At 43.0% G+C, this 20,199-nt stretch overlaps 2 protein-coding genes across 3 annotated transcripts in view; one reads left to right on the forward strand and one right to left on the reverse strand.

The window, feature by feature from the left end:
• Positions 1-2,134: 2,134 nt before the first annotated feature.
• On the reverse strand, positions 2,135-19,936 carry Stt3B (catalytic subunit 3B of the oligosaccharyltransferase complex). Of its 2 annotated transcripts, none has more exons than XM_055071469.2 (16): positions 19,693-19,936; positions 18,720-18,828; positions 17,712-17,821; positions 16,732-16,820; positions 15,107-15,261; positions 14,297-14,396; positions 13,503-13,601; positions 12,347-12,493; positions 11,553-11,756; positions 10,631-10,884; positions 8,277-8,464; positions 7,452-7,623; positions 7,149-7,322; positions 6,934-7,047; positions 5,658-5,933; positions 2,135-2,717 (listed from the first exon to the last, which is right to left on the reverse strand). In XM_055071469.2, the coding sequence occupies exons 1-15, from the start codon at positions 19,854-19,856 to the stop codon at positions 5,658-5,660; spliced, it is 2,355 nt and encodes a 784-aa protein (XP_054927444.1). In that variant the 5' UTR covers positions 19,857-19,936; the 3' UTR covers positions 2,135-2,717. The 2 variants fall into 2 exon arrangements, with proteins under 2 accessions (XP_054927444.1, XP_050035436.1); XM_050179479.3 differs by having other exon boundaries at positions 5,727-5,933; positions 19,693-19,932.
• LOC126531768 (uncharacterized) overlaps positions 11,704-20,199 on the forward strand; it is an 81,418-nt gene continuing 72,922 nt past the window's right edge. Inside the window, exon 1 of the mRNA XM_055071475.1 lies at positions 11,704-11,787. The gene's annotated coding sequence lies outside the window, so the exon portion shown is untranslated. The remainder of the gene's footprint in view (positions 11,788-20,199) is intronic.

Below are 20,199 nucleotides of genomic sequence, written 5' to 3' on the forward strand. Positions count from 1 at the left end.
TTGTGTCATTGATCATTTTTCCAACTTTGTCATGAACAAAGGTTGTTCGCAATAGTTTTAATGTTCATTAATTTGCTTCTATAGAACACAGTAGCAGAAAGAGAATACACAACGTCAATTGATCACTACACTCAAGCACTTCCGGTTACAACGCGCTCCATCTTACTGCGAGCTCTGCAGCCATTGTTAGTCCCAAGGTTTCTTTTTGTGAGGATCATGAAGTGCCCTTGTTACGTTGTGGGCTGCAAATCTAGCGATTGGCAACACATTAAGCTGCGACATTGTGCTTCTCTGCAAAGCAACAGGTGAGCAGAGTGGCTGCAGTGCATGGGGCTGTCGGTATCCGATCGGCGCCAGGATCTACGCATTTGCAACTGTCACTTCACGCTGCAGGATTACCACCACAATAGAGTTTTAGTGTATGTGGTGTTCCGGTAAACACAGGCAGAATGGGCACCCAATCTGCTCTCTTCTTATCCCTTAACGTTACACCCATCATCTTCTTTCCATAGCTTGTTGCGTCATCCTCAATTTAAGCAGAACCCTTTTCGTAAGCCTCCAGGTTTCTGCCCCATAGGCGAGTACTGGCAAGACACAGCTGTTATACACTTTTCTCTTGAGGGATAATAGCGGGTGCACGTCTTTTAAGATGTTTTGCACTTGGTTATAGCAATATTAGCTCCTTGTCTGAGCTCCGCGCCATGAGGTGGCTGCACCATGCAGGCCACCTTAAGGTCCTCAGTGCTGTGACAGAACGCTGCTCTTACATCTCTCGCTGGGCATCGACGGCCAGCAGAGAGGTTGGAGAAGCTTTGCGCACTGGTTCCAAGACGCTGGAAGTAGGCATCATGACGCAGAGTAGCGAAGACGAAGCTTAGCCCCGATCACTCGGCAAACGAGTTGAGGAGAAAAAGCATGGCTAATTTGGAAAAGATTGTAGCTCTCTTATATGCTATGCTTCACTCAAATCATCATGCGAATATTTTACTGTAGCTGTACCCTATGCGTCTACAAAATTTCTCCAAACTATTTCAAGGACCCTTTAATTGTGCAGTCGAATCTCGATAATTCGAACACAAATGGGTCCAAAAATTTGTTTGAATTAAAGGAAGCTAATTGAATAGAGGACTTACCTGAAGCGGCGCATGTGCACTGCGCTAACACATGAGTGGGAAGTTCCACAAGATTTATTCACACGTATTTATAAATTACAGTCAATGTCCGATTTTTCGGACTCCTTAGCAGCCGCGAAAAACGTCCGAAAAAATGAGTGCATATCTCTTACTACCCGCAAGGGCGCAGATCATCACAGCACGTCTGAAATAGCTGTACAGGCCTGCTAATACACTTATTAGGCGTATCGGTGCTGGTACTGTGATAGGAGACTTAAAGGAAACATACCATGCTTCGTGGCAATTGCCCCCTTCCAACTTTTGGTGTACTTCACCGCATGACGCTGCTGTATCGTGGCGAAGCTGGCTTTCGGGAACCGCGGTTATGCAACCCGCTATGCTTGCCGCGCTCCGAAGCCATTGGCGAGGATTACAAAGACGGAGTCGGCGCCACTGCTAACAGTGACGAATTGTTTCAACGAAAAACACGGCACCGAACAGCAAGAAGCTTGGTAATGAACGTCGAAGTTGCCTCGGTGTGGCTACAGCTGCCAGCAGATCTGCTGGTTGGAGGCACCGCCGCTGAGAGCATTGTCGGAGCGCAGTATGTTCGAATTAACTATAGCAAATGCTTGCGCATTTTCGCACATTGGAATATACATAACTTTGACGGGACTATAGCGTCAGATCAAATTAACGAGATTCGACTGCAGTGAAAAATGCTAACCATTCGTATCTCATTTGTGGCAAGATTTTCTTTTTGTTCAGTTGAACATAATTATCTTTTGATTTGAATGGCCATGTTCTTCAAATGGCTGTAACAAAACACTCAGCCCGCTGGATCCCCTTCTCACTCATTTCATTGCAGAAGGCTGAGTTTTAGTGCTAACATGTGTGAGGAGCGTATGTTCAAATTAATGTTTGTGGTAGGGAGCAATGCTAACTGGAACAATGTTAATAATGTGGGCTAAAACATTGCAAGTGCTCTACCCATGCTTCATTGAGACACAGGATAAGGGAGCTCTTCCTTAATGTATTTATTTACCAAAGAAAATTCATTATATCAACAACCCCAGACACTTTCTCCAATAATGAGTCATCCACACGGTAATGATAAAAAAACAAAACCACCACAGAAGTGCTTGCTCACTCATGTCCCGCAATAAGAGTTCAAAAATAGCCAACAAAAAACAGTGGTAAATAAAAACTAAGCTTTCTCTGGGCAATGGAATCTTCTTTGTCAGCTGCACAAACAGCAGTGAATGCCACAGGAAAAAAAATGGAGAGAGCAGGTGCTTGCCCCTGTTGGCACCCGTAGCAGATGAACAAAAGCTGAACTTGCACTCCGATGCGCACACACACAACACACTGGATGGAGGCACCCACGGTTGTCCGCAGCAAGTGAAAAAGAACAAAGAAAAACAAGAAAAATCTTCGTCTTCATATGATGACTATGCGCAAGTTCACGTGCATTGCGGACAGCATTTACAGCTTCTTTTCCTTGCAAAGAAATTTGATTTGATAGTCCTACACGTTTCTCGCTGACCTCTTTCCTTTGACTACATTGGGCCTGTTTCTGATGAATCCCTTCCTCTTGCGGGAGCTCTGGAAAACAAGACAAGAATGAGCATGATACAGCAACAGTTATTGTAAGCACACCATTCACCCGGGGTTGTTATGGCATTTCAAGAAAGGTGCAGTTATTAGACTTTGAGAACATGTATACAGTATCCGCTAGTACTACAACATTATTGCGCCTCGTTATGTACACCTTGCGCTTCTTTACTAATGCTTGCATTGAGTGCACCGGAGTACTGCACTTTAGCAGTTGCTTTTACTGGCGTTTTTGTACGTGGGCTATCGAACCTATTCACAAGTTAAATTCTTTTTTGTAAAGGCGGTCATACTACTAACAAGTCAAGAGCTTTCCGCATTCCATCTGCTAATGACAAACTACCAGTGATAGCCAATGTGGCACCTTTCTACATAAAAGCGAGATCTTAATGCCTTGGGTGTTTGTGACATAAGGCTTTTGATGTCGAGTCCAAAAGGCGCTTGTGCAACTCACAATTGTGCATAATCCAGAAAAAGAGACGACACTGCAATCAACAATTGGTTATGCGACTATGGCATAAGTGCACACTGCAATAAGTGCTCACATGAACTCAATTTTGCAGTAATAAAACCACAAGATAAATAATCAGCATTGCTGAAATGATCCAGTGCATCAGCATCTGCACACTCAATCCGTCTGTCTAACAAGGAACTGAACTTTCTGAACATGGCATATGTTTATTGTGAGACTTTAGCAGAGGCATAGCATCTTTCACTTTGCTTTTTTTATAATGCAGATTCTGTACATGTTTTCACTTTCTTGTATGTTTGTTGTTCATAAAAGATGCAAACGCTATCATACTAAGAGGAATAACCAACTGAAAGTCAGCAGTGGAAACATGGCCCATACCACAGATCCCAGCTGGAATATAGAACAAGCTGTACATGTACATAAATATGCTTCACTCTATGTTATGCTGCAGAGCAAGCTGCTGAATTCAAAAAAAGAAAAAGAAAATGGAAAACAAAGTCGTGGCTATGCTGGCCTACTCATGCCGTTACTTGTAACCATGGCATTCTAACTAGGCCCAACTCATAATTACTCGGCAAGACCTAAATCCTCATGCCTCATGACAGGTCGCAATCAGTCACATGCCCCTAAGCATGTTCAAACTGAGGCAACAGTAATGACCATTCCATACAATTGTTTCAGTAGATTATTTATGCAAGTGTGTAAAGGTTGGTTAGTAGTTGGTCAGGCAAGCAGTGTGGCAATGTTAGGTGCTCGATTACAACATGGCTCTCTGCAGACAGAAGAGTACCTTGCAGTTAGCAGTTTCATCAAAAGATGCTGACAGTAAAAGTCGTAGATTCCTGCATGTCACAACAATCATAACTTGCTTGTGGTTTGCTGCGGAAGAGATATATGTGAAGCTCGTCAGTCATCATATGACCCATTATAGCCGACACAGATCAAACATTCAGCCACTAGTGCCTCTTCAAGAGTGACAAGTCTTCATTTTTCAGGCAGTCCCAGCATCAAACTTGCCTAACATGCACCGAGTGTGTCCTCAGTTTCAATGCTAATGCTGTTTAAACCGTAAGGATTTTGTTCCTGTTGCACATGCATTAATAGGAACGCTGAAGGCAAAAAAGATGAGTTAATTTCTTGTGTTGATAAACTGAGACAAACCTGGTTTCTCCAAGATGTGTTTCAGTGATGAACAGCATTTGCCTATCGCCAGACATTAGTAGGTACTTAAAAAAAAAAAAAATTGCTAGATTCACCACAGAAAGATTTTAGCTTGCTCATCCTCTTTTACTTTTCCATTTCAGACTAAATTATAGTTACACAGATCAACACGACATGGGCGCATTATAGTAAGCAGTTTAATTCACCATAAAAAGAATACGGAAGTTGACTGTGCTTTGGCTGCCTATTGTTATATCCAATATAGCGGTAAAACCTGTATCATTATAAGGGGGTTCAACTGTATATCTAACATGTAGTAGCTTTAGCTGTGTTAACATTACTCTAACAGTTCAACTTGGCCTAAAGGGACACTAAGGCTGATAAATGTTGCATCAAGCTAAAGTGACAGATTAGTACTTCAAAGTCTCCAAAAGCCTTGGTTTTAGCAATGTGAAATTATAGTATGTACCAGCTTCCCACTAAATTTAGCAAATTGTAGTCTGCCACTGATGATATCGTAATTAAAGAAGTATTGGACTTCATTTCACCATGAAGGAAAATACAGTTGGTCAATTTCACAAGGTTTTCTTTCATGGGGTAGTTGACATTAGCACTGAGTGAGGGCTTGATCAACAGTGACCCAACAAGGCATAACCCTCCATAAATCGCTGGCAGTTCCACCTAAGAGGCCCTGCTTGTCATGGGCGATTTGAATTGACAAAAAAAGGTGTGGCCCCTTCAGTCACAAATCTGTGCACAACTAAGCAATCTCCTTGCATAAAACAGATGTTGCGAGATGCCTAGAGGGGCAATCCAGTATGATCTAGGTAGGTTCAATGGTTACCCTCGGTGCTCTTTGAATGCCCTGCTCTGGCGTCTTTCTGAAGATAGTCAAACCTTGTTTATAGCAAAGTCCCATCTGGCACAAACACACCCCTTTCTATGCCATATTTCTTATAAGCGTGTATTATATTCATTACATGCTGACATTGGCAGCAAACATGTTCAGTTTTCTTTGTTATAGCTGTGCTTGACATATTGCTGTATTAAGACTGCACTGTACTGTCATCTTTCTCCAAAGTGGTTTCCAGTTTCATCCAAACTTGCAGACAGGGCTCAGCACACAAGCTGCAGCACTCTCTACTGAAGCAAGCCACACCACACACAGAGACAGAATTGCAGTGCAACTTTAACGCACACACTGTGGCCAGACACGCAGGCAGTCTGATGGATGCAGCAGGCAGAGACGGGCAGGGCACGTGCCGCGCGTGTGTGTGAAAGCTTGGAGCCGTCCTCACCTAAGGCGGCCTGCTCTGCCCGCTGCCGCTGTTGTGGGATGGGGAAGAGGCCCCTGCCTGTGGCTTTACCTTTTTGGAGACAAAGGTGCTCCGGGCCTTGATCTGGCGCTGAACATAGGGGATACGTGGACGGTTGGCCTCCTTCTTCACCTTGAAGATGCGCACCAGCCAGTGCTCGGTTGTGTATGCCTCCTCGAGGTGCTCGAGGGTGAAGTGCTTGTTGCCTATCTCCATGTTGCGCGTGCGGTCAAAGCCCGGTGGCGACCGGTAGTCGAGCTGAAAGGCAGAGGCATTTAGTGTTATAGGGCTGTGAGCATTACAATTTTATACATTACTATGTGGCATAGAGTTTGTTGCAAAAATTACTAGAGGAAAATCTGGCACTAGCGTCTACAGGAGCTGCAAGTATGACAGTTCAACCAGCATGGTAATTAATGATGGGTATATAGTACACAGATTTGTCTCTATGTGACTGCATATTGAACATAATGTTGCATTATAAACCTAACAATATGCAATGATTATGTACATGTACAGAAACCTTATTGCCTTGCTATGATTTCTTAAAAATTTTGAAAAAAATTAAGCGCATAATAAATGACTCCACAAGAGAAGCCACAAGCACCAATATTTGACAATTTATTGCACATCCACAATTCTCGTGGTAACTAAACAGTCTCAGAGCCAAAATTCACCAGAACTTTTGTATGAAACTGATACTGGATATGTAATTACACATAATACGTTGCAACACAGAGATACAAGTGCGTTATATAATTTATTATCAAGTTGTTTCACCACAAGGTTCTTGATTGTGAAACCCAACGCTAGTTCTGTCAGCAGCAACATGACATCACAAGAGCCCCAAGACACAAAAATAAGTTGCCATGCTGTGCACCAGATGCAAAAATGCATCGTCGATCATCCATGACAGCAAGAAAGCCTGCATTGGCCAATGTGCAGCTAATTCTTTAAAAAATTTTTTTTTGAGTGGGCCTTGTACAATTGAAGTCATTTGTAATCAAATGTTGCTGCAACCTCGTGGCCTCTCCCTCATTTTTGTTATTGCGCCGAAGTGGCTCAGCTATGTGTCGCACCCACAAAGTGCAGTACCCGTCGTAGTTTGCCCATCATCATACTAAGCTTTAACATCAACATGAATCTTGTGATCTAACCAACATTAGGTGGACAATTTCAGTACAGTAAAAATTTCATTCATCACTGTACAGTGTACCTATTACGCTCACATTAATGTGCATTAAAAAGGCCATCTCACCTGAACTTCACCAAAGCGGTAATAGCTCATCTTGTACATGAGGCAGTTCAGCAGTGTTTGGGATCCATACTCGTCTACTCTGAACTCTCCCTTGTCATTGAAGTAATCTGTTTCCTGCCAACAAGATTAAAAGATACAAAATCATTAATTTTACACAGTAGAGTCACCCAGGGACACAAAAGCTCTGGCTGCACTAACATACAGTCATGGTTTACCTTTATATCCTTGGGGTGTTCACCTTCTGCAATTCTCACCATCCAAAGGAACTTGTTAATGTCATCACCGGAGTAGCCAATCACACCACCAAAGATGACAAGTACATAGTCTACATCCAGTGCTTTCATAATCTCATATGCTGCAGTTTCATTTGATGACATGGCCTTTCCTACCTGTAAATCGTAAAAAAAACCTTAGCACAAACAGCAAATATAAGTTGCAGCACTTTTACACATTTTATGATGCATAAGCACTGCAAGATCAAGCACTGTTAAAATGTACAAAAAATGCAAGGTACTGACCAGTGCAATGTGACTATTATTCCATGTATTGTTGTCTACCAGAGTTGTACGGTTGGCCATGCCTGCTATCTGATACCCGTAGTCCCACCATGACATCACACGTGCATTTTCATGTGTGTTTTGAGAAAGCCAGTAGTAAGCCTCCCGGAAGTCGTCCAAGATGGCTCTTGACCTAAAGGGAAGATGGTGCCAACATCAGTGTCATGACAGGGAGCATGCAGCTAATGGCATCCAGTGTTAACATCAAACTGAGGATGAAACTGGAAGCAAGGAGGAGAGGGGTGTTGCTCCATTGGCTGCGTTCCATAAACATTTTTGGTTAGATCGATTTCTTTGGTAAACTATGTTTTCTTTGAGCACAAGCTAAAATAATGATTGCATGAAGGTACATTTGTTTGCTACAATATTTTGGAACATGGGAACATTAAAAATCTTAGTTTACTAGCAGCCTCCACATGCAGCCATAAATTGAGAAGCAGACACTGTGTTTATCTTTTTAACTCAGGTGGCACATACTGTCAAAGAAATTGTTATTTTTCATGTTTTTTGAAGAATCTGTCACATTGAGCTTCCCTCGTTGCTACGCTAAGAATAACCTAAGAACTAGGTAGCAGCACGAGTCTAGTGTTGGTGTTTCAACAAGATAATTTACATCTCTCTAGGCAAACACAAGCCCCTTTGTATGCTACAATGCTAGTATGGAACACTTTGTTGTCTACTCTGACGGGTGAACATGTTGAAGTTCTTGTGGTCTATCTTTGAATAAGACTCCAGTTGTCTCAACATTTAAGTTGTCAGAGTTGAAGTTTGCCGAAGATTACTCACCCATCCGAGCTGTAGGAAGCAAGCACAATGCTGGGACTGGAATATGCGTTGCTGGTAACCCAAGTGCAGTGGACGGCAAACATCATGAGAATCATCATCAGCACAACAACCACTATGCTCCGCACGTTGGTGCCTAGGCCCACATTCTCACGACCTTGGTCAGACTTGATCTTGCGAAGCTTGCCTGCCTGTAGAACACACAAGTGCTGTCAACTTTCTCATTTTGCTTGAACATAAATGTGTGCTTATGCAGTAAAACCCCACAGATGCATTTAAAAGGCCCCTCACCATGCCCAATCAGAAACTTTGGCTATACACAAGAAGTTGTAAATGACGTCTAAGGAGCGTTCCAACATAATTTTTCAAATTGATTAATTAACAGAGGAGATGGGATAAGTTGAAATGTGTTGCCATGCCACCAGGAGGCAAACTTCACTGCAAACATTGACGAACAATTCGTAAGCCTTGACTAGTGTCAAGTGACGTTTCTTCTCTGCCTTTTATATCGAAGCAGCGGGACTGAGTCACATTTACGTCACGAGCGCCGTGTTTTTTATTCTTCTTATTCTCTTGCACTCTTCGAGCAAGGTGGAGCTCCCCCTATATAGGCCCACCAGGAAGAGGCCCAAACCCCAAGGGCTGAATGCCGCTGTCGGCAGTTGACATAAACCTCTGCACGAGTAACGGTAATCCCATTCCCAGGGTGGACGTCCTTAGAGTTCTCGGCATGCTGATAGAGTCAAACAGCTGTAACGGTTGAACGATCAACAAAATCACCATGAAGACGGAGAACATGATCAGACTAACCAACAGAGTTTCCAACAGGCGGGGAGGTCTCAGAGGAGACAACCTCCTGAGGCTCTTTCATGCCTTTTTCATGAGCCACATCACGTACGTGGGGGCCATGCACTGCTGGCAAGCCCACAAGAATAAGCTGAACATGCTCATTCGAAAGAGCATAAAGAGGGTGCTGGGCATTCCCATGCAAGCCAGAACTGAGTGACTTGTACAGCTAGGGGTTCACAACACCCTGGAAGAGATCATCGATGCACAGGAATCTGCCCAGGTAGCTTGGCTGTCGTCTTCGCAGGCTGGAAGATTTTGGCCGTACTAGGCCTCTCCTTTCCCTCGTAACGTTCATCCACAGCACAACGTCGGCAGGCACAACGCCAGGGCTGTCGCGCTTCTGAGACACGTTAGGGACGAACCTCGCTCGGCTTACTCTGTAGATGCCGCCCAGTATAGCCCTCAATTCCACGTCTTTCAAAGATTCTACTCCCTTGAGTGCCGAGCAAGCGGCCATAGCTCTCGCTCTCGTGGATGATAGTAGATCGCAAATCTACACAGAGTCTAGATCGGCGGCTAGGGCCTTTGTTGCTGGCTCCATTTCCGTCTAACCCTATAAAATTCTCGGCAGTAAGATTATATCCCCACACACCATTACTTGGTTTCTGGCACATCTTGATTCTCAGCTAGATTCCCTCACGAACCTCAATGATACTGCTCACTCCTCGGGCGCGCACCTCTGCACCTGGGAGGACGTAGGTCTGAAGGGTGGGTACGGGGAATTTAAAGACATTTTATTCACCTTAAATGAAGTCACCAAGCACTACCATATGGGCAGGCAGGCTCTTCTGCCCCCGCACGGTAAACTCTCCAGGTCTCACACGATCACACTCAGAATGTTGCAGACCAGGTCATATCCCAGTTTAGCTTTCCTCAGCATTATTGCTCCGGACACCTTCAAGTCTACCTGCCTGGACTGTGGCTCAGTTAGCAGCTTAGATCACATGCTTTGGCGGTGCCCCTCGTTACGGGGGCCCAATCAAGTCACTGGAGCTCTGCCATCAAGAGTTCTGAGCATCTCCCGCAACTCCAGACTGTCCCGAGAGCCCACGATGCAGCAGTGAGGCTAGACCTCCCCGTCCCCACGTCGGAGCGGTCTGCAGTGCTGCTCTAAGGGCGGCGCTTCTCAGGACCTCATTAAAGTTCTTTGTCTGTCCAGTGGTGGTTTTGCACGCTCTGCAGTGGATGATTTGCCATAGTTATGAGCCATAATTAATTATGGTGCAGGCATTCGGTGGGACATAGACCTGCCTGTGGTGCGACGTTTCTCTGCCTGAAAGTGCGGCTTCATCAAAAGTAAGGGTGTGGGGGCTGCTGTTTGAACTTTCAGCTGTTTTCACAGCATACATCAGTGTAATACAGGCACAATTTTCAGTACATGATATATGCACCATGCTTGTCTGTTAGCAATGCGCAAATCTGGCAGAAAGCCTTTTAAGAAAAAGCAAGACATAGAAGGTAAGACAAATACCATTACTGTATGAAAAAGGACACTGGCATGCCCTCACCTTGTCGTAGAGCTTCTTCTTCTCACGGCCATCATCACTGTCATCACTGTCGCCCTGGCTGCTGCTGCTGGCCTGGCCACCCTGGTGGTTGCTGCTGGCCTGCTGTCCAGCCTTGGGCTCCTCCTCTTGCAAGTACAGCTTAAGGGTACTCGAGAAGGCAATGGCACTCAGCACGCACACCACAGGCGTCAGCGTCAGCATCAGCCGAACCATCACTCCAGCAAAGTACACCGATGTCACAGCATACAGCACAACTGCGTGCAGAGGAACACAGAAGCAATGCAAACATAGCGTATCAGTACTTGTTTGGCATACTAGTTCTTATACACAGAAAATTACACGGACATGCAAAGTATTAACACGTGTACCGACTTAAAGAAAAATTTTCGCAGGGTGACATCTGCAACGAAAAATGCACTGCAAGTGTACAAAGGTCAACTTAATGAAAGCCTCACACATACTTATTATGGCCACATAAGGTTCCTTAGCCATAACCAAACCTCAGTACCTGTTCACTTTAAAAACAGAAGCATTACATGGCTAGTTATTCCAGTAACTTCCCGTTAAAAATATATATCAAACTTTTGGGATACATCTAATTAATTTCAACTGCTTAATTCGCTCCACTCAATTTACTCCCTGTTACCTGAAAATACAAACCAAGTAGACAGCACCTGCACTTTACTTTTTGATTCTGGAATTTGTCAAACACTGATCTGAATTCTACCACCACTGCAGTGCAGCTGCCACAGTCCATCCATGACCTTGAGCCCATGACATTATGTCCAATGTCTTAACACCGCAGCCACCAAGCATACATACTGGCACAGAGTGCCCAAACAAAACAGTGCCAGAGCATGTTATCAGCTTAGCGTTATTCAGCCCCAGCAGCCAACGTGAGAAGGAGTGCTCAAACACTCACTGAACACCCGCTCATCATTGATGTTCTTGACGCAGTACCAGAGGCCAACTGGAAACGTAGCCACCAAGGCGTGCAGGTCAAAGAAGAAGGAGAACCACGTGGTTGGCTGGTGCTCAGATACCGAGGCAATGATTGGAATGTGGATCTTGGCATAGCCCGTGTCCCAAAGGGAGTAGAATCGGCCACTCCACGGAGCAATGTAGCCTGCAAGTGAGGAGAGCCATAAAGCAACAGGGTGAGGATGATCCTCAGTGATTTGCAGTTGACAAACTTTTTGGTACCAGAATGACATTCCAAGGGCATAATAAACCATGAATATTCAAAGCTTCAATGACTGGGCACCGATACCAGAGTCATGTGAATCCACGACTCAAATAGTATGTGAATCAATCTTCGGAATACAAGTAGGCGCAAGAGAAAAAGCAAAGATTGGTTGGAATACCGCTCTTTCGAGCGATCTTATGAGAACAGGTTTTACACCAAGGCTACTATTAAAGCTGGGTTGGTCATAACTGGTCAATATCAAGAAAAGTTACAAAACTTGCAATCTGGAATGATACGAGAGACTGGAGCTTCACTCTGGTAGTTTAAAAATGTGAAAGGGTTAAACCAATGTAGGCCAATGGAGGCTAATTGTAAATTTTCCACATTTTCTTTTAGAGCTCAGACTGTGCAGTAATACGACAGAACACTGAAAAAAAAAACAAAAAAAAAAAACAACGGAAACCAAAGAAGACATTCTGTTGCTACTTTATATACAGCCTACCGAACAAACTCGACACAGCATAGCTCACCTGCATAGGTAAGAATGACCACAGACAGAAACACCAGTCCAGCTACTGCAGCTACAGCGCCAAAGAATAAAGTCTTCATCTCGGACCGGGAGAAAAAGGTTTGCAGGTACTTGAGCAGGGCATAGGCATTGAGCAGCACAAATACACCTGGACAGAGAGAAAAGGTAATTATATAAATAAGTTGCGCAAGACAAGCCTTCATGCAGTGCCATTATTAAGTGCCATAAATGCCAAATGTCACGAATTTGTGACATACCGTAGTCAAAAACAAAAAGTTAGCTGCATTCCCAAGCTGACTACATACCCAACATAATCCGAGATCTAAAGAATACAAAAAAAGAAGTTGGAAGCATGTACTGACTTTCTTTATGTCCTCAATCAAAGCCTGTAGAAAATAGTTTACATTGCACATGTGAGCAAGGGGGCATTGTTTTCATTGAATGCGACTCTAAACAATGGTTGTCAGTCTCCCACCATTGCTACTAGATGGCACTGCATGTCAACGCTGAAAAACATTGTTGTGAATGCGTGACAACCAGCACTTTAGCGAGAAAACATATTCCCAGGGCACAGGCTGCATTTATTCGGTATGTCCTGAACTTGCGAAAACTACCGCAAAAGGGTTAAGGGTGCTAGAGGTGTGGCTCATACCAATGTGACATATTTGCCAAGTTGAGGGGAGGGGCTGTTCCAAGTTGGAGACATGGCTACTAGATAACTGTCCGCATGATTCTTAAACAATTCTATTGTAAAAAGATCATATGATGCACAGTGTGTGCAGGCTTGATATAGCATAAGCATAGCTCCAGGACATTGCAACGTCCCAATGCACGTGACTCACCAGTGGGTCATGCTTTTTTGCATCTTTCTCAAGCATCGAAGAGATGGTGCCCCTGTACTTTGGAGGAGAAAAGGATTTTTCGCCCACATTGATTTTCTGCAAACATATTGCTTCCGCACTACAGAAAAGGCCTGTATTTTCACAGTTGCAATAACCACCATGACACACCACAGTGAATGTGTTAAGCCAATGGCAGTGGGCACAAAGAATATGAGTACACCATAATAGCAAGAGAGCAAAACTGTTGTCTTATTCCAGCTCTGGACACCATGTGCAGTGCTGACACTTTGGAGATGAGGAAGGGAGATGGCTCACCTGCTGAAGCCATGTGCTCACTAGTGCGCACTGGCTGGAAGCCAACAAATGGGATTTGCATGGACATGAGCAGGCCTAGTATGAAGAAAGTGTTGTAGGCTGGAAAGAAATGCAACATGCATGACCACACGCTCATCAAAAGCATACGTTTAGCTGTGAGAAAATGCCAGCTCATCTTCATCTCAGAGATGCGGCACAATATTCATTAAAGCCACCATGTTTTAAAGGATGCAAAGGCAAAAAGAAAGTCAACATAAATCGATATATTAGCATTCTAATATATCAACCATACCACTGCTGCCAAGAACAAAATTTCCATGAGCAAAAATATAATGCAAACATGTTGGTTGTGCTGTAGCACTTGTATACAGTACCACTGGCCATGCCACCAATCCATTTGGAGTCTCAGAGATGGTTTTATTCTCTCAGACCGAGCATTCCCTCACGAGCGTATTCCCTCTGTATTCTCACATGAGCACTACACTACAGCACAAAATTCAACAGAAGCAAAGTCTTGCAAACATCCCTAGACATGCTTGAGCACTGAAATGTATTTTTTCTGTAATGTAGCTATATAGTTAAAAAAATAAATTAAGTTCTTGTGCATTCCATTGTAATAAAATTCTGCATGGCCATGCTTTTCAAGAAGTATACAAGTATTTATGCACATTTGCAATATATCTTACACATTTATGCAAAATATAATAAACACTCACACAGTGCACCAAGGAAATTACCATGCAGTTCTTTTTTTTTTTCCAATTGCGTTTTGTTGATAGCTGTACAACACTCACCTATGTAGATTCGATTTGAGAACCGGTTCATCAGCAGCAGCACAAACACATGCAGCGGAATGAGGTTAATAATGAAGACGTAGCCACCCCATGCGGAGACCTGTTAAATGAAGAAAGAACAAAAGAATATATACATACCGTTTACAGTCTAGCCAACTCCTAACAGCCAACTGTAATGAATGCTTATTTACTGCAAATGAAGATTGTATAAAAATTTTTATATGGGGTATAATGTTAAAGCATCTCAAACATAGGCATAATGGCTAACAACTGGGTTATAGCAAATACACCGACGCCTCCTTGTAAGTAAACAAACATTGCTTCCTCTTTCCATAATTCCCCTCCAATCTCAGAATATAAAGAATATAGCAGTCAAAGACAAGAAACGCTAAAATTTGGCGAGAAATAGCAAGAAACTGCTTTATTATTCAACATGGTGAATTTAGTAATAAATTTGCCGGCTATTCTGTAGGGACATAACGATTAGCTAAACCTATGTAGAAAGAATTACTCATGAAATTTAGTTATGGGACTCATGCTACGGAGACAGGAATTTTAATCGCCATTATACGTTGGCTTTATGGTGTGGGCGGAGGTGCTGCGGGCAGGTCTGAATGATCTAGTGGGTCCGAAAAGCCAGGCTCTGTGAATTTGGCCAGCGACTATTTGTACACATTTAGATCGATACTGCCCTTCATATCAAAAATTGTAAAATAATTGTTCTCATTATCACAATCATAAAGAAGCTCTAAAATTTAGTATTTTACAATAAAATCATTCACGTTGCCAGATGAGCTGTTCACCACTCACCATGTAGAAGTAGGAAAGTGCAGTAAGAACTGCCCAGAAGATGGCACCAGTTTTGACTGCCTTGACCCACAAGAAATATGTGAACATGAGTGCGAAGATGGCAATGCCTTCGTTGTCATAGCTCCCTGCCACCGAACGGCTGATGTATCCAGGCACTGTGCAAGTGAAAATGAGCTAGTTATTGTAGTCCAACAAGTGTAAATCTGAAGAAAATGTAAATGCCTGCCATTCCTTGTGTTCAACAAAAGCTACGTTTCGCTGTGAGAAAATGCCTTCTTGTCTTCTTTGTCTCAGTGACAAGAAAATGAATTCTTAAGTAGCACAGGCAGTAAAGTTCTGTGCAAAAATTATGAAAAAAGAAATCACACCAAGGCATACACAAATGCAAGACAACAGTTGCAACCATCAACTGTTTAATTTTCAAGAAACCTGTGACACACAGGTGGCCAAACACGTGCACAACGACATGTTTCTGAGCTTACCGAAGCCACAACAAATTTGCACGCAATGTGGTTTCTTGAAAAATAATCAATTGAAAGTTTGCACTGGGTGTGTGTGTATGCTTTGGTGCCACTTCTTGTAATTTTTTTTTCCTAATGTCTAACAAGAAATGTGTTTTATTGTGATAGCAATTATATGGATGCTCCAGGAAGATTTCTGCCATTGGCATTACTGTGAGGTTCTGTATAAAGTTCCAAGGACGATAAAATTGTCGCCACACCATTTGCTGTATGTACAAGTGAAAGCATGCAAGGGTGAGCCAGCATATGTGGCTCAATCTTGTGTGCGAGAGCGAGGCACGGGGGTGAGGCGATGTAGGGGGAGGGGGGGGGGGGTCTTTTCTACTGGCTGCTGCAGTGCGGTACAAGCGCCGTATCTTGAAAGCGATCTGCGATATGTCCGAGGTGCGCGCCCGTGCGAGCCTCATCTTAAAAGCAATCTGCAATGTTTGCGAATGCACGTAGTGCCAGGAGCACTGTATAAGCTGTGCTCTTGACGTTTCATTCGTACTGAAGCAAGAGTCAGCACGAAGGTCACTTCAATCGCTGCTGCTGCCACAATTGCTTACTCAAGCATTTTGACAGAGTTTCCGCAGTCATTGAGCGAGATGTGTTCATGTTTACCTGTGCGTGTGTGACACAGTGCTTGTTAATTTAGTTAGTAAGCGAATGTTTACAAGTTTATACGACCAATAAAACTACTATCCTCACTTTGTATAGCTATCTACTAATTTGCTATCACAATCGATGCTTTGCCTTTCGCGCGAAACTGTGACTTTTTTTTATGAGCAACAAACATCATTTTCACAGGTAAGCATAATTCAAAATTTTATTTTCTAAGCCACGTTAGTAATTGACAAATAAAACATAAACAGAACAATTCAAATCAAATAAAAACTAGTTTTGCTGATAGATTTCGAATTTTTCACTGGTTTTACCGCAAAGAAAACAGTACCACATGATGAAGTTCAGATCAACTATGGTAATGTGCCACATACTTCAATCGCATAATTACTAGTCTGGTGTGCCAATATAAATTTCCTTTTTCATTATCAATTTGTCATTAGAAAAAAACACTCCAAATTTCAGAGCAGTCCAGATGTGGAAAAAAGCATGAATACTTGCCGATAGCAATGAAACAGGCTGCAAAAAGACCTGCTGCATCATTCCAAAGTTCTTTTGTTAAAAAGTATGTCGCAAGTGCAGTCAGCCCACTGAAATGACAATACACAATTAAGTAACGATTAAGCAAGAGTGCAAAAAAAAACAGCTCTATTGTTTCAAAGCTAGTCTAATGTAAAAAAGAATACAGGCACTTTATACCCTGTAAACTAGTCAAATTCAAGTCACTATCAAAACTGATTCTCACATAAAGGTGGTAATTCAACTTAAAAGCAAGATACAGGAAGGCAGCCACTTTTTTTACTGAACTTAAGTTACCATACCTAGCTAAACAAGTTTATTTTTCTTTCTGAGGCATTGCTAAAGTTCAATGTAGTTTGTCGTAAAAAAAGAGCTTGTGGTAAAAATATTTATTGCCAACCCAGCCACGTTTATATGCGCTTGGCCTTAAGAATGGAAAGCAGTATAGTCAAGCAATAACAAAAGTTAAGGCGTGACGATGCATCACAGAAGCAATTCACAACTAGAAGATTTGAATCAATGTTATACAGTCAATCTGCACTGTGGCATAAGTGGCAGTTTCACAAATGCAAGCTAAAGTGAATTGCTTTGTTGCATAGAGTACTGTAGCCTGCTTGCTTTCTTGAAAGTTGCTCTAGTAAGCCTTTTTTGCATGGTACACAGCCAACAAGTTTTAATAAACGCTTGTTTAAGCCTGAGTGCTGCGATCAGTTACAGTGAAAATAAAGTGTAACCCCATGTATGTGGTTGAAGCCACAACTTTTCACAGAACAGCTTTCCCTTTAGAAAGAGTGTAAAGGGCTTTTTAGGCCAATGCAAGTATACGTGACCTTTCGTACGATATAGCAAGAAGCTCAATAAATAAAAATTATAAGTTGTCTGTATGTTGTGCCTTACATGCACTTATGAAACTCTGCAAGTATGCTCAGGAATATTGCCATTTGACACAAGACGAGACTTACCTAAACACAGGTGCTAAGAAGACACATACATCTCGTATGTGTACAGTTATGTGAAGAAGGCTTAGGACATAGTGGATAGCCCCAGAAGTTATCATAAGCCCTGGATACACCTGGATAAATTAGGTTTGAAAAAGAAAGCAATATAAGGAGGTTATAATGACACACAATGAACACACCTGTCCTCATCACATGCCAGAACGCTGCTAGATGACATTTTTACATTAAAACAAGGCTTCTAACATGAACAAGTGAAATAAGCGAGAGAAAAATATGATAACTTGCTATGCTGACAGGCCCATGCCAGTGTTTGGATCTCACACTGCTTGTTCATCATATATGTCAGACGCTCTACTAAGCCGCGCACAAGATTTAAGAGGTGCTACCAATCACAGTCAGATTCATTAAACATTGCATTGCATTTTGCTTTGTTGCTGCGACAAAGGTATTGTTAAATAAACGAAGGTTAACAAGTTTCATACAAGCTGCACATCAGTGCAGATGATTGGTGTTTTCATATGCATCTTGCACAGCTGTTTTTAAGGCAGCTGCCTGTCTACAAAAATAGCAAGAAAGCAAACATTTAACACAGAAACCCTCAGTAGCACATACAGCTGCGTTTCCTAAGTTATTATTGAGAACTGGACTAGGTGCATGCATATAAATTATGGCATGCTTTTTTTAAAATGTTTTTTACCAAGTACAAACTTTGTAAATATTATTCCAGGAATATAAAAGATACTTGCAGCTGCAATGCTGTACTAGTCTATCTTGAGGGATGAAATTTGTTCAAAATCTTCCTTGACGCTGAAGTTGAAGTTAGTGAACGGAATGTGATCATTAGTGCTGTACAAAGAATTGTACTATGTTATACAGTCTGTAGACCACTAAAAAAAAAAAAAAAATGTGTCTAAACTGGGGAGAATCGAACAGCAGCTTAGTAATGTAGTATGCACATCACTGTTGCGGATCGTACTGTAAGAGTGCATCTGGATAAACCGGATTACTCACCGTTCCACCCACTATCCTTCCAAGTGGGTACCAGGCTCTTTCGTCAAACCAGTTTAGAAAATTGTAAAACCCATGCTTGACCATGTAGTGTGTCGACCGGTAGTTGAACCTGCGTGAGCCCAAACATAAGCCTTTTAGTGTAAGGCGACTAGCACTGTTTTCAGTATTACAATGCAACTCGTGCGATTCCGAAGAGGTCAAAGCTTGCGCGGCGTGGAACTGCGCCCCGCTGAGCCTGGCCAGCTGCTTCGTGCACAGTTGCCGAATGCTGGCAAAGCGAATCCAAAGGCCCCCTTTCGTTGTCCATATCAAACGCTTAAGAATACAGGTAAGCGTACCGTGTTTCCGATGCGCCCTTACGTACGGTACGTCATGAAAAAGCGGGGCATTCTAAGCATGCGTTCGGGCGACACGTATGCATGGAATGAGTACCGAGCGGGTTGTGCGCATTCATCAACAAAATGGCAAACGCTTGCAATATAAAAAGAAAATGAATGCCTCTGTGATACATAATAGTACTTAGGTTGAATTATTTTTATATGTAATGAAAATCGATCCGCTGTTACCATTTACGATCTCGACCAGGAGTTCTGCTCGTGCGCTGGCCTCGATAGAAAGTAAAGATGCAAAAGCAACCATACGCTTAAAATTTTGAGAACTTCGGCTATTTAAGAGTTTTCACTAGTTTCAAGGTTGATGGTTAAGTTAAAGGTTATGTAAAGCTGGGGTCAATGAAGAAGCAGCAGTGTTCCTTTTGCACCTGCTACACGGCGCACAGCACCGTGCGTGCGCTTCCGTGTTTCGCGCGTTCCACCTTTGCGTTGCGCCTGCGCGGAACGCAGGTAAACCGCTAGGACGAGTATTCCACGTAGCCACCTTCTGTCCCTCGAGATCGTCGCATAGGTGGGAACATTTTTGCATGTACGAGTCCTTCAGTCAAAGGAGGGGTGAGCTTGCGGGCACCGGGTCTTACCATGGGTCGAACTCGTGGATGATGCTCTCGAAGCGTATAACGGCAAAGAGCCGGGAGCTGAAGCCGACGAGCCATGCTAGGGCCAAGATTGTGAAACGAAGTAGAGTTTGCCAACCGATACTTTGCCGAAACAGGCCATCCGACTTCTTGCCGGTCCCCGCCATGTCGGTAAACACCGACACGTTGTTAGGGGAATGCTAACCAACCAGCGTATGCCACAGGAGAGGAACAGTTGGCTTCAGACGACGACAGCGCCAACTTTGCGCGTCAGCAGAAGCCACGCGGCACGTTTTATTAACAATAAAAGTTCAAAGAAAATCGTATGGTGTCCATGCTTTGCTGATCTGGAGTAGACGGCGCATCAAATGCGGTTTTATCGGTTTTATTGTGAACCGAAATTAAAAACCATAAATGTGTTATTCAAGTTACCCATAGTTACGAGCAGTTGCACAGATGCGAATAACAATAATAAAAAAAAGCGTTTGACACAAATGATTCATTTTACAC

The sequence above is a fragment of the Dermacentor andersoni genome, chromosome 5, assembly GCF_023375885.2.
Source record: "Dermacentor andersoni chromosome 5, qqDerAnde1_hic_scaffold, whole genome shotgun sequence".
Classification (NCBI taxonomy): domain Eukaryota; kingdom Metazoa; phylum Arthropoda; class Arachnida; order Ixodida; family Ixodidae; genus Dermacentor; species Dermacentor andersoni.

Coding starts and splice junctions, on each gene's coding strand:
- Stt3B (XM_050179479.3), bottom strand. CDS start 19,856: ATGGCGGGGACCGGCAAGAAGTCGGATGGCCTGTTTCGGCAAAGTATC. Junction 18,829..19,692: donor ATCCACGAGTTCGACCCATG/GTAAGACCCGGT, acceptor GGGCTCACGCAG/GTTCAACTACCGGTCGACAC. Junction 2,718..5,726: donor GCACCTTTGTCTCCAAAAAG/GTAAAGCCACAG, acceptor CTTGTTTTCCAG/AGCTCCCGCAAGAGGAAGGG.